Source organism: Glycine soja, chromosome 17 (assembly GCF_004193775.1).
Source record: "Glycine soja cultivar W05 chromosome 17, ASM419377v2, whole genome shotgun sequence".
Taxonomy (NCBI): Eukaryota; Viridiplantae; Streptophyta; class Magnoliopsida; order Fabales; family Fabaceae; genus Glycine; species Glycine soja.
Genome location: NC_041018.1, coordinates 10,618,453 through 10,633,427, shown reverse-complemented (window position 1 = coordinate 10,633,427; position 14,975 = coordinate 10,618,453). Strand labels below are relative to the sequence as shown.

The window sequence follows — 14,975 nt, the reverse complement described above, 5'->3', positions numbered from 1 at the left end:
TTTTAAAACCTCAGAAAATACTTAAATAATGTTATACCTAAATTTTATTCTTACAAAAATAACTCATCCACACCACGGTCGTAATCAAAACAAGAGAAGATCCCTCCGTCCCTCTTCTAGTTTCACTTCATCGATTACAGGAACAATGTTTAATTTGTTATTTTTCTCATTGAAAGGTTACTTCACAAATCATTCTCACAAGAATTTGTTTTTCCTCAGTGACACGAAGACACTTTGTTGAAAGGAAAACTATACAACTTATTGCTCTGTTTCAGCAGCAGCAGCAGCCGCACCACCTAGTCTCTCGCTCAATATTTTCACTCCCATATACCTGCATCAAATTGAAAATGCCAACAATCAACACGTGTTAAAATCAAATGGGACAAATGAATGGTGAAATTAGTCTTAAAATTGCAATTTGCTGTCACTACGTAGTCTTTAGATTTGATGAAATAAAAAACATGTCCTTGAAACTGTAATTCATTTGATAGAAGTTCCTAAATTAAAGTCACATATTACATATTATATGAAAATATTACATACATACCTGCCAAGCATCATAACAGTGGCCTGAGGATTAGTTCCAGGAGAGTAGTTAAAGGTGGAGCCATCAATAACACGCAGTGCATCCACACCAAGAAGCTTGTAGTCCCTATCAAGAACCTTCCCTACTTGGCAGCCACCGTGGTAGTGCCAAATGGTCATGACAGTGTCTCTGCAATACTGTTCCAAAGAAAGTGAAGAATTGGTGTGCTTGGGCAACAAGTTAACGGGGGCACTTGCGGTCAGGTTGAGCAGAACGGGCACTGGCATGTTGGGGTATCTGAAGGGAGAGAAAGCTTTGGACTCGATTATCTTCTCCACGGTGCTCAGGCCCTGCACGCATCGCTGCAAGTCTCGAGGGTCCTGGAAGTAGTTGAAGGTCACTGATGGGTTGTCGTTCGGGTCGCGGGTTCGGAGCTCCAAATGCCCGCTTGAGATTGGACCCATGATTTTTTCCAATATGAATCCTCCTCTGAAGGCTGCTTGTTCTAGAGTTTCCATCAGTTCTGTTGCCTTGGCCAGGGCCTCTGGGGTCCTTGCCTTTGGAGGCACCGTGGAGAGTTGCCCAATCTGCATTTCGGAACCTTTTGTGAGTAAATTCAAATCAAAGAGATGGTTTGTAACTTGTAACTTGTAAGTAACCTTTCATTATGCAACAACAACAACAACGTGTATACCTTGGGGGAGAACATTCCGTAGTCTTTTGGAGAACCACCGGCAAAGTTTTCACCACTGGCAGCTTCAATGTAGCTGCCAAAACTGGTGATGCCCACTACCTCAATCAGAGAGACCTCTACGGGGACAGGAGAAGGGACAAAGATGGCGTTCATGGGGTTGTCAGTCATTCCCTGTCCTACTAATGGCTGATCCAATGTTATTCTGATGTTGTGGGCTTTAAGGTGCTCTCTGGGTCCAATTCCACTCAACATTAGAAGTTGTGGGCTTCCAAGTGCACCGGCTGAAACAATTATCTCGTTCCTTGGATCGGCCTTCAGGTACACTTTGTGTCTTCCACCCAATGAATCTCTAAACACCACTCCATGGGCCGTTGGTTTTGATCCCTCTGCTCCATTTCGATTAGGGAAATTAATGAATGGGTTACCCAAATAACAAGAGAAAAGAAATGATAGAAGCATCTTCTCCACACATTTCTTTAAATACACTTTTCTATTGTTTTAAATTTATATAAAAAAAAATTACTAGATTGTGTGAGCCATACGTTTTATTTAATGATTTTTATCATGATTTTGTAATTTTTAATATTTTTTTTAGTTAATAATAAAAAATGTGTTAAAAAATATATAACGGAGAAAGTGTTCACTAACACTCCTCATACAAAATACCAGTCTTCAAAATAAATTTGCATATCTGCTCACTTCAATTCTCTCAACATTCTACATATTCTTCCTTAACACATTTTCGATTATTATTTGAAATTTATGAGTTTCAAAAATTGTTGAAAAAACTGTGCTATCATTTCTATTTTCTGAATTTCATCTTACTAAATAGACTAAAATGAAAATGGGGCCATTGGAAAGTATGGAAAGCACCTTTGACTCTAAACAAGATCCTATGCACAGTGGCATCCAAAAGCACAGTAATTCCAGTGGGTTTGGCATATTCCAGAAGATCAGCAGCGGTGTGTCTGAAGCCATTCTGGTCAAAGATGGTGCCCCCTACCTTAGTCCCATCAATATGGTCATAAGTGAAGCCATTATTAGGCACCACACCTATCTCTATTAGTCCATCCCGCACAGCTGACTGCCACTGCTTCAATTGTGGTTCAAACGCCACTATCTTCTCCACCCATTCGTACGACTCATTCACTGCCCTTCCATCCCACCCCGCTTCCCTACCCATAAACAATCAATTCATATCATCAATCACCTATGTGTACACACACACAATGCACCATTCATTATCTCCAAATTTTGTACTAAAATATTATTTTGTTCTTTATCTAATAAAACTAAATCAACAAAATATGATGCATCATCATATACACTTTTGGAATATTATGCAGATATTATACGTACACCTTATGCATACATAAGAAAAGTGGAAGGCTGCATAATTTTGTATTGCGTGTACCTTACATATTGAGGGCTAGCGCGAGTGTAAAAGCCAGCGTTCAAGCAACTTCCACCACCTAGGACGCGGGCTCTTGAGTTGATGACACCGTCTTCGGAGATGAAACGCTGAGCGGGGGAGGTAGGGGAGGTGTCGGAGAGGGCAGCACCGAAAGCAGCTAAGTCGGAGATGTTAGGGTTGCCGTAGGGCGACCCACCACGTTCAAGGAGCAATACGCTGTAATTTTGGGACAGTGTTGCAGCTAAAGGGCACCCTGCGGTGCCGCCGCCAATTACGATGTAGTCGTAGTATGATACGTCTGGTGCTGTTGTTGCATTGTGCATAAATGTGTAGTTCGGAACTGTAAACATAATGAGCAACACCCAATTCGTTAGATTTTCCAACGATTCTAAAATTTTATACTGGTTTGAAAGTTGAAAGAATCGTAAAAGGAGAAAAAGGAATTGATGAATAAAAACCTTCTTAACTAGGATTGTAGCCACGAGAAAATGTTTACGGTTTGTCCAAATCAAGAAAATGGATGATGCCGATCGATAAATTTTCAAGAAACTGCTTGGTGTTTTCGATCAGCAGATTAATTACTACTCTCTCTTAAAATAAATGTATAAAAGAGTGTAATAATTTTATAAAATTAATTTTAATATTAATAAAAAATTAATATTATATTTATTTTAAAATAAAATTTCTTTCAAATACATTACTTATTTTAAAACAGAAGAAATACATGACACTATATTAACTATATTTAATTACTTGAACTAATAGTAAATTATTTATTATTTATTTATATTTAATAAATACTTTTTTTTAATAAGTAGTGTTATTTTAGTTATCCTAACTTTAACTTTCTTTATCTTTCTTTTGTAAGTGTTTCTGAATATATGTGAGAGAAATTAAGCTCATTGGTGCATCTATCATTATCTATGATTTATAGTCCTACTTAGCTAATTAATGGCCATGTGCTAGTTAGTTAAGGGAATTTACTTTTATTGAGTTTCTCCTTGCCGCAATTATTATACTTCCTTAACTAGTTAGCCAAAGACACAGCAGTAATTTGGTGAAATTGTATCTGGCTATACGATAACTTCAAATTAAATACTGTTTCACGTATTAATACATGTGAAAGTTTATTTGATGACTGGAAACATGTTATAAGGGTTTCCCCTCGTTAAGCAAGCTCCAGGTAGGGTTGTTCAACTGATTATCTAACTCAAGCTATAAACTAAAATGAACTAGGAGTTAAAAAAACCAAATCCTTTTTAATAGAATACTGAACCAAAGAAACAATTCAATTTGGGAATAATTATTTTCCGGTTTAATGCGGTTCAGTTTAGTTTTTTATTTTATTTTTATACCGAATCAAACTACGGTTGTTAAAAAAATATCAATAAACTAAATTCAACCATGAACTAAACTGAACTCAGAGTTCAAAAAATTAAACCATTTTTAGCAGTGTATTATCGGACCATTTTTTTATATTAATTTCGAATGAACAATTTTCTAGTTCGGTTCGTTTAATTTTTTATGCGGAACCCAACCATAAATATACCTAAATACGGGAAGTGTCCCGCACGCTCCGCATAATGCCAAAAAAAAAATCATCAACCATTACACTAAGGTAAACATTGCACGCTCAAAAATCCACAACATCACTAATTCACTATTATTATTTTTAGATTTTTAAATAATCATAGTTTAGTGTTTTAATAAGTATTAAAAATTCTATATATTTTTACCGTTTTTAACATATAATATATTTAATTAAAGGATTTTGCTAATGGTACTTGTTAAGAAATCAAACCGCAATGCAGTAAGAAGTTTGTACTAAAAATCATGTTGGGAATGCATTAGAAATTACAATGGAGTGAGTGTATTAATAAAATTTTAAAATAACAAATTATACTTTTAATTTCTTAATTAGTTTCATAATGGGACTGGTTAACATTTATCTTAATTAGGTTTATCTTTTTTTCTATCAGGACAGGCTGAGCTCATTTGCAATAAAACCATGCAATATTTGATTGATCTACACAAGTAAATAACAATTCATTTTACCGTACCGCACCATCTAGTAAAAATATCAAAAGATATATATGAATAAAATAAAATTAGTATATATCTTAATGATTTTTTAACATGACAGATAATTGGAAATAAATTAAAAATTTCAAAATAATTATCATTATACTTCGAAATTTTACTAATTAATTACTGACCAAACTCCATTGGACACCATATTGTACCTGTTTCTGCCTGCAATGTACTACACTATAATGTAATCTAACTAACTCCAATCTGTAAATGACTAAAAGAGAGTAAATAATTACCTTTTTGGGAAGCACAATGTTGGGTTGAGAAGAGAATCCCAGCAAGAGCAGCAAAAAACAGCTTCCACCACAAAACACCCATTGCAGGTATACAACTCAGCTCAATTTTGAGGCACAGAAGTATATATATATATATAGCTAACCCTTCAAGTGATGAGGCCTTTTGAAGAACCGAGCTAAACTGAAATAAACTCTTGTTCCTATTTACATACAGTTGAAACCACAGCGATCATGACGGCGATATATATTTGAGCAAAATATAAAGATTACTGGATGTTTATGTCGCCGAAAACTAATTGAATTGCGGGGACCCACAGTGTATAAATACTAAAGAAAATGAAGAGATTTTGTAGTGGCATCATTCAAAATCACCTTTCGATGTCCTTGCCTTGCAAATATATACACCAACGAAATTAAAATTGTGGAACACATAATTTGGAAAGACAGTTGGGTTTTATTAATTGCACCTAACAGTTGGGTTTTATTATAATTGCACCTAATATGAAGATACAAGAGAATTTCCAACAACTGCACTAAAATGTGCTACAAATAGTCAAATCAAAACAAATCTTAATTAGTACAATAGAGACAAGAAGATATAACCTCAAAATATAGAGCAGGTAAAGCAAAACACTTATCTCTCTCTACATATATCTTTTTCCAGATCCAACCGGACAATTTGAAGTATCACGTGCGTAGAACCTACTGTCTAAAAATCAGCCCGATCCAACGGGTGAACAAATCTGCAGTTGCAATCTAAAAAATGCTCTCGAGTGGATATGCGAAAATCACAATAATTTTTCCTCTCCTTCTTTCTTTCTCAATGATTTGTAACTGTTTTTCCCTCTCAAATGAGTCTCTCTCACTGTATCTCACTCTCTAATTTGACCCCTCTTCGCTTAAATAAGTGAGACATACGGTTCTTCTCATTTGGGCCTTTATTCCACATAGGAAGAGAGCCTAAAAAACCTCAAATCGGCGATCTCATAGCAAGTTTCAAACTTCCCTTTCTTAGTAATGCCTTAGTCATCATATCAGCACCACTAAAGGATTTCACCTTCAAAGGACCACAAACATCTAAATGCACCAATCAAGCAACTCAGATTTTGTGGAGGGAGGATGCTTCTTGAAGGATACTCTGGTTTGCTTACCAACCATGCAACGAGAATATTTCTCCAAATTTGCATTCTTCAATCCTGAAAGTATATCCTTCTTGGCTAAACAATTCAGCCCCTTCTCACTGATATGACTAAGCCTTCGGTGCCACAAAGATGCCTCTATATCCATAGCATTCACATTGTCTCTAGCAACCAAAGTTTTTGCCCAATACAACTTTGAAATTTTCTCCCCCTTGGCCACAACCAGGTTACCCTTGGTGAGTTTTCACTTTCCAGACCCAAAGTGGTTATTATAACCAACATCATCAAGTACATGCACAGAGATCAAATTAAAGCGGACATCTGGAGCATGTTTCACTCCCCTAAGTAGCAACTGCATTCCTATGTTGGTTTGCAAACAAACATCACCAACATCAATCACCTTGGACATGACATCATTACTCATCTTCAAGACTCCAAAATCACCTAGAGTGTAAGATGTGAAGAACTCCTTCCTGGCTGTAACATGCAGTGTAGCACCACTATCAATTATCCATATATTCTCATCAGATACAAGATTAAGCGAATCATGGTCATGGAGAATAACAAGATCATCACTGGTAGCAGTAGTCACACGGTGATCATCATGATCCTTCTCTTTTTGCTTACCCTTCTTGTCTTTATTCTCCTTCTTTCATAGAAAACAATTTCTCTGGATATGCCTTATTTTGTGACAATAATGACACTCAACATTCTTGTACCAAGATCTGAACTTGCTTCTGCTCTTGTCTTTACCACCCTTCATATGTGCCTCCATCGTTCAAGCAAGTAGAAAAAATAGTCCCTTAACCAAGAGCTTTGATACCACTCTGATGGGGGAAATGAGCCAATACAATAACAAACTTTATACAAAGTAATAAGTAGCGGAAATAAATTCCCCCAAACTTGTAAGAACTTGTAAGAAGTACCAATAAAATATAGAGGGCAAAATAAAAATTAAAAAAAAAAACAAAGACACTATTTGTTTAATGTGGAAAACCCTTCAATGCAAGGTAAAAACCACCAGTCGTCCAGACCAAACAAATAACTCCACTATAATCAATGAAGATACAAGAGAACCTCCAACAAGTGCACTAAAACGTGCTACTAATAGTCAAATCAAAATAAACCCCCAATTGGTACAATAGAGACAAGAAGATAAAACCCCAAAATATAGAGCAGATAATACGAAACATTTATCTCTCTCTATAGATATCTTTTTCTCCATCTAACCGGACAATTTGAAATATCACGCACAGAGAACCTGATGTCCAAAACTCAGCCCAATCCAACAGTGAACGAATCCGTAGTTGCAATCTGAAAAATGCTCTCAAGTGGATATGCGAAAATCACAATGATTTTCTCTCTCCTTCTTTCTCTCTCAATGATTTGTAATTGTTTTCCCCTCTCAAATGAGTCTCTCTCACTGTTATGTGTCTCTCTCTAATCTGACCCCTCTCCACTTAAATAAGTGAGACAAAATGAGCCTTCTTATTTAGGTCTTTACTCCACATACGAAGGAAGCCCAAAGAACCCAACAAATCTCCCCCTCACAACTATGTGGAGGTGATCGCCAAACCGACGATCTCACAACAAACTTCAAACTTTCCTCTTAGTAATGCCTTAGTCATCATATCAACACCATTATCATCAGTATGGATTTTGGCCAACTCCAACAGCTTAGCATCTAAAGCATCTCGTATCCAATGATACCTGGCATCAATATGCTTAGACCTTGAATGAAAGGTTGAGTTCTTACCAAGATGAATAGCCCTCTGACTATCCACAATAGTAGATATTTATCCTCAACAAAATCAAGCTCCTGCAAGAATTTCTTCACCCATAGCAACTCTTTGCATGCTTCGGTAATGGCAATGAATTTTGCCTTTGTAGTAGACAAAGCTACACACTTTAGTAGCTTGGATTGCCAAGTCATAGCTCCCCTTGCAAATTTAATCGAATAGCCCGAAGTGGACCTCCTAGAATCAATGTCTCTAGCCATATCTGAGTCTGAGTATCCCACCAAAGTAGGCTTATCACCATCAAAAACAAAGCCTCATATCAACAGTACCATGAAGATACCTCAAAATCCATTTCACAGCATTCCAATGCTCTCTACCTGGGTTTGACAAGAATCTACTGACTGTACCAACAACATGTGCTATATCTGGTCTTGTGCATACCATTGCATACATCAAACTTTCCACCGCAAATGCATAAGAAACCCATTGCATATCTAATTTCTCAGCTTCATTTGATGGACTCTGTTTAGAACTCAACTTAAAATGAGTAGCAAGAGGAGTGCTCACCACCTTAGCCTTTTTCATTTGGAATCTCTGCAACACTCTTTTGATGTAGTGTTCTTGTGACAACCACAACTTCTTCTCTTTTCTGTCACACATGATTCTTATGCCAAGAATCATTTTAGAAGCTCTCATGTCCTTCATGGCAAATGACTCACCCAATTGCTTCTTCAACCCGTCAATCCTGGAAACATTTTTCCCAAGCAAGTAGAAAAAATAGTCCCTTAACCAAGAGCTTTGATACTACTCTGATAGAGAAATAGGTCAACACAATAACAAACTCTATCAAAGAGTAATAATCAGCGGAAATAAATTTTTCCAAACTTGCAAGAACCCGTGAGGAACACCAATAAAGTATAGAGCACAAAATAAATAAAAACAGAGACACAATTTGTTTAACGTGGAAAACCCCTTAATGCAAGGGTAAAAATCACAAGTCGTTCAGACCAAAAAAATAAATTCACTATAATCAATGAAGATACAAGAAAACCTCCAACAAGTGCACTAAAACGTGCTACAAACAGTCAAATCAAAACAAACCCCTAATTGGTACAATAGACACAAGAAGATTTCCCCAAAATATAAAGCATATAATGCAAAATACTTATCTCTCTTTACAGATATCTTTTTCCCGATCCAACCAAACAATTTGAAGTATCACATGCGTATAAATTTTTGTCCAAAAATCAGCCTGATCCAACGGTGAACGAATCCACAGTTGCAATTTGAAAAACACTTTCTAGTGGGTATGCGAAAATTTGAATGATTTTCCCTCTCCTTCTTTCTCTCTCAATGATTTGTAACTATTTTTCCCTCTCAAATGAGTTCCTCTCACTGTATCTCACTCACTAATCTGACCACTTTTCACTTAAATAAGTGAGACATACGAACCTTCTCATTTGAGCCTTTACTCCACATAGGAATGAAGCTTAAAAAACCCAACATATGTATTATAGTTTTAGTTTGACTGGAGGAATATGAAAAAATAAAATACACAAAAATGAATATCTTATTTTAGCCATTCTTGAAATGGAAGTTGTGATTAAATGCAAAATTAAGGGCCTTTAATTTTCAGATGTAGATTAAGGAAACACATGTCAACAATAAATATTTTCTTTCTTTTTCTTTGTACAGGTAACTAGAGCGGGATAAATGGGTTTCCACTTGTTGATCACTTGTAAAACCCGCAACCAACATGGTATAAGGACTTTAATATTTTGAGTCCATTTAATTTGTGAATTTTTTAACCTATTCTGCTTAATCTGCATGTTAAACATGTTTTACCTATCGGGCTTCATGGGTCTACATGGGCTTTTTATATTCCAATATAAAAATATATATTATACTAATAAACAAGAAGTGTAAATAAAGTAAAAAAAAAAGTATAAAATTTAGGTATTTTTTATATGATTCATGGTGAATAATAATATAATATTTTGATTTAATATAGAATTATATATTAATTAAATATAATGTAAAAAAAAAATTTGGTAACTTCAAATGCAAATTATGTTATTATTTTGGACAAATATTTTTATTTATTTATTATTAGATAATTCATAATTAGTTTTTAAAATGATTTAAAATTGGTAAATTTTACATATTAAAATTTAATTTTCTTTTTTAATTTTTTTTTGTCAAATGTGAATTGACCCGCTAAGCCCATACTACGCGAGGCAAATGCGGGCTTAAAAAAAATGAATTTGTTAAGAATGTAGGTTTCTTGGGATAGACTTCAAGGGTTGAAAACTTTGCAAGAGAAACTTATCTGTATGTCTAACTATACTTGTAATATAAATGAAATATTAAAAGATATTTAAGTAAAGTTTGATTTATTTCAGGGTACATATATTGGTTTTTTTTGTCAGATCACAGAAAATAGTTTGATCATTAATATATATAAATGTAAAAATATCAGAATTTAAATTTTAGTTTTAGAATTTTCCGAAATTAGTATAATTATAAGAATTATTTTAATAATTATTTATAAATATATATTATATTGAAAGTTGATTGACGAGATTTGAGTATTAAATAATTTTTAAATAAAAGGTCCTACTGTATTTCTTTTCCTCAAACCTTGAATATATGACTCCAATAATTAAGATTAAGATACAAAACTATTTTAATTAGAAAAACAAAGACCCAATTATTGTTTTTCATTTTTTTTATACCATCATTGTATTGAGATTTTATTTAATGACTTGGATTGTATTATAATTTCATTAAGTAATAAGGTAAGACAATAGAGTATTTTTGACGCTCATTGCTGAAAGAATTATTTATTTTAAAATATCATTTTTTAGTTTCTTTATTATTGTAGAAAGTCTACGTGTTAGGTTGTTTAAAATGTATATAAGTAACAATTGCTGAAATTATATATACAAGTTCATTGAGAAAAAGGAAAAGAAAACGTTAACAGAATAAATAAAAAATTAAAATCTAAAGAACTCAAAATTTTGTCCATTACTGCAGAGAAATACAAATGGAAGGGTGCACAATGCGGTCTATGCCAATTGCCACAAATTAGTGTGACGCTCTAATTTGGAGACTCATCAAAGCTTTATAATTATAATGTTCAATCAGCAATAATAATTGTTTGATAGTTTCAACTTTCAACTATCTGAGAGGAAAAAAACCATAATGAGATCCAACGACCTCAGTACGTAAGAGTAGTTTAATAATATCTTATTTTTTATTATGTAATACCTTACGTATCTTTTAGACTGATTAAAGTGAAGTATACCAAAATTCAGGTAGCTGCATTGATCACAGCTCGAATGGAAAATTGGAAATACTTGCCCTAAATCGTGCCTGGCTTTATTCCTTTTGTGGGGAGAGGACAACATTTGAGCCAAGTCTTGGCCACATTATCAGAGGATAAAGTTCACGGGATTCGATTTTTAGCTTGTTAAATAAAGTAAGTTTCACATATTTTTTAAAAGGGGGGAAAAAAAAGAGGGACAATAAGTTATTTAATGGACACAATTGAATACGGTTAGAGTAGCCAGGTTACAGCTGGGTAATGGAATTAATAGCACAATAATAGCATATCGTTGTTTTGCGGCGATTTAATGGCTTTATATTGTCTCATGTATCTGTCAATTGTCATTGGTTATGGATATTTAATACATTCTATTAAATACTCTCAATTACTAGTACTTTTTAAAAATCCTGTACTTTCAAATAACGATTTTAATTTGTAATTACTTTTTACTTTTTACTTTGTATTTTCTTTTTTTTTAGGAGACTTTTTACTTTGTTTTCTTAACTTGTGTCTACTGTCTAGTGTATAGTTGATACCATTTCTTATTTCTTATGTAAATGGCCTCGACCTTATCTCATAGTAACTACTGGATGAATTGTGCACAGTATATTCTACACAAATACAAGTTATAAATGTTTAACAAAAAATAGTTTCCTTGTTTATTTTCTAGGATGTAATAATTGACAGGAAAATTCAATTCTCCTTTTGGGAAACTAAAGTGACAAAACACTCATATTCCCTATCAATTTGTGAAGAGTACAAACAGACTTGTACGGTTATAACAGATCTCCAGCAATAGATCTTTTGTCTAACTTCATATACCCTTGGATAGACTCAGACATGCTGCAGAAAAAGAATATAACTTGAAAGCAAAAGAAAACAAAATTAAGGTGTAAATTGAACCAACAATTCAAAGTTTCTAGAAGGTAACTTAATTTTTTGGTAAATTTTCAACTTCAGTTTTGTATAATTGTATGGCCTTTGACATATTGAAACACTGAATAAATGTTAGAAATTCAAAAGTTCAACACCAAAGCAAATACAGACATCTAATTTGGTGGGCTTTTAATTAAAGGCAAATACAGATTTCCAGCTGCAAACGGAATTAAAAGTCAAATACAAAAGGTCTAATATTGTACAGTACAGTATTAAGAATATAACTGAACATTCTGCACGTACAGCCCTTAACGAAATTTATAGGGGAAGTATTACCTTTTAACTTTCATTTAACGCTCAAGAGTTCAAAGTTTTATAATATGCATGGAATCATTAAAATTGAAAAACTCAAAAAGCAAATATCTGGTGTCCTATATACACCAAAAACATTCTTTGAACTTCAACAATGGTTGATGGAATTTCCCAGCCACCTGCTTAAAAAGGCAATTCTAAAAGGCTCATGTATGACTCATCATTGGATACTACAAAATATCATTACTAGATCCATAAAGAGGGATGGATGATTCAAAGGAATATTTTTTTTTTTTATCACAGACTAGCTACCACTTATAGTTGTTCTCTACAGGGAAAGGTATCATAACAAGTCCCAAACAACATTGGGTGTAAAGACTTCTTAGTTTTCAACAACTGCAACAGTGATGCACTATTAGTCTTCCTTTTGTTTTTCTATACAAGTATATTCACCTTCCTTAATATATGTAAACTACAGAACACTTCCTGACATTTCATTATCCAAGTCAATCAGGACGGTAAAACTTCAAGCAAATATATTTAATGCAGATAAAGTTAGATAGGTAATACAAACCATGAATATGACATTGTCTGTCACCAGTCACCACTATCATGCGGTGTCCTCTAATTTATTCGGCAATAAGACATGAAAACACACACAATAGACAACATATTTGATCATTGCCAATTAAGCATTTAAGGTACTAAGTTTGCATATCCATTAAGTGAAAGGGAGCTTAATTAACAAAAGGAGGAGTGTGACTCGTGGTGTAACTTGTTATGGACCTCTTTTAAGTTCAATTTTTAAATATTTTATTATATTATTATGAGTTTAATTTTGATACATTATTAGTAAAAAGATTTTTACACTTTCCAATGGTGGAACTTCTAGCGCACTAGTTGGTAAGTCACTCATGGAAATTTCAAGCATATACAAAATTGAACTGTGAGTGAAATCAAACACACAATGCAAAGGTGAACAGGATGATCTGTACATCAGTACATGCAATGAAGTAATTGCTGAAACGTTAAAAGAACAACTAACAGGGACAGCAAAGGGAAAAAGCATCCACTTCTCACCATCACCCATATCATGTCATCTGAGGGGCCATGGTTAGAGGGAACAGAGCTTTGATTTTCTATAAAAAATAATATTAGGCAATTACTTCCAACATATCCATAATTGGTTCATGCACCTTTTTAAGCTTTCAGAAAGGCTATTTTGGAATCCGGATTAGCCTTTCTAGAATGCAAACTTTTACATTCCCTTCGGAATGTAATTTTTCATTTCGGATTAGGTGTAGGAAGCAAAGACGAAGATGCAGGAAGCAATTGCCTAAGTATTACTCCCGAGCCCATCATTCATACTGACCTAAAGTTGCTTGTATATAAATTATGGGCTTAAACTTATATGCACACCTTCTAACTTGAGTTGTCCCGTTTTGATATGAACTAAAAAAAAGTCTTAATTGGTAAAGAGTCTAATTAAGTCTTGGTTTTTCAATTAACTTCGTAAGATAAATTTTAATCCCAGCTTTAACTTATGGTGTGATCATATAACTTTCTATTACATTGAAAAGAATATTAAAATCTCAGAATTGCAAGCAACAAACAGTATCTAGTAATATATTGCTGACACTTAAATTATGAGAATGCTAGTGAAATTAATATAATCTATTCAAAACTAATTTTATCATGTAGTTCAAACTCTTTAATTTAAGTATCTAATATATTATATAATTTATTTTGCTTTAGAAATATAGATATTTATTCAACTAAAAAATATTTATAATATGATGAAATTAAGTCCACCGATGAAATTATATATATATATATATATATATATATATATATATAGATATATATATAATATGCAACTATTAATTATTTTTCCAGGAAAGTTCCAAGCATTTATTTTATTTTTTAGGGCATAGTATTATTTACTTATTTCATGTTGGCATAATTTTTAGATATGAGGCCTAGCCCCTTTTGTTGCACCTCAAATGGTCTAGTTTTATCCATGTGCAAATGTCAAATATTTTTATATTTTCAATAAAAAAACATTTTATGTTTATTTAATACTTTATATTCTTGTACCTTAACTAATATGATGATGGTTTGCTTGCATATAATAATTATAGAAAAAGCTATATTATTTATAAATAAATTGATACATAATTTTTCATATATTTTTTTATTTCTTTTTGTCACATTAACTTCCTCATCTTACATTTCTTTTTTCTTCTCATTTTATTTCTTTTTATTTTATATATTGTTTTTGTACAAATGCAATTTCTCAAATCTTTGAAAGTAATTAAGTTCCTAAGAGTTCACGTATAGAAGTTGGGAAGATTTTATTCTATATATATATATATATATATATATATATATATATATATATATTAATTTGATCTCCTCACTCAACTATTTATCATCGACATGAACCCACAGTCTTGATTTCAATGGTAATTGTCTTATGCAAATGATCATAAGGAATTGGGTTCGAGTTCCACAGAAAAGATTTATCATGACACGTCTAGCTTTAGAGGGTGTGCGTGCGCCTTTGCTTGCTGTTGGAGAAAAGTTAATTGGTTTCTCCCAAGTCGTAATAAACTCTAGA

At 33.3% G+C, this 14,975-nt stretch overlaps 1 protein-coding gene across 1 annotated transcript; it reads right to left on the bottom strand.

Annotated features, from left to right (window-relative positions):
* LOC114392424 (protein HOTHEAD-like) lies at positions 1 to 5,297 on the bottom strand. The gene is made up of 6 exons (XM_028353556.1): positions 4,962 to 5,297; positions 2,635 to 2,974; positions 2,094 to 2,395; positions 1,221 to 1,606; positions 548 to 1,113; positions 1 to 331 (listed from the first exon to the last, which is right to left on the bottom strand). Exons 1-6 carry the CDS (start codon positions 5,041 to 5,043, stop codon positions 259 to 261), a joined length of 1,749 nt encoding a protein of 582 aa, XP_028209357.1. The 5' UTR covers positions 5,044 to 5,297; the 3' UTR covers positions 1 to 258.
* Positions 5,298 to 14,975: the final 9,678 nt, after the last annotated feature.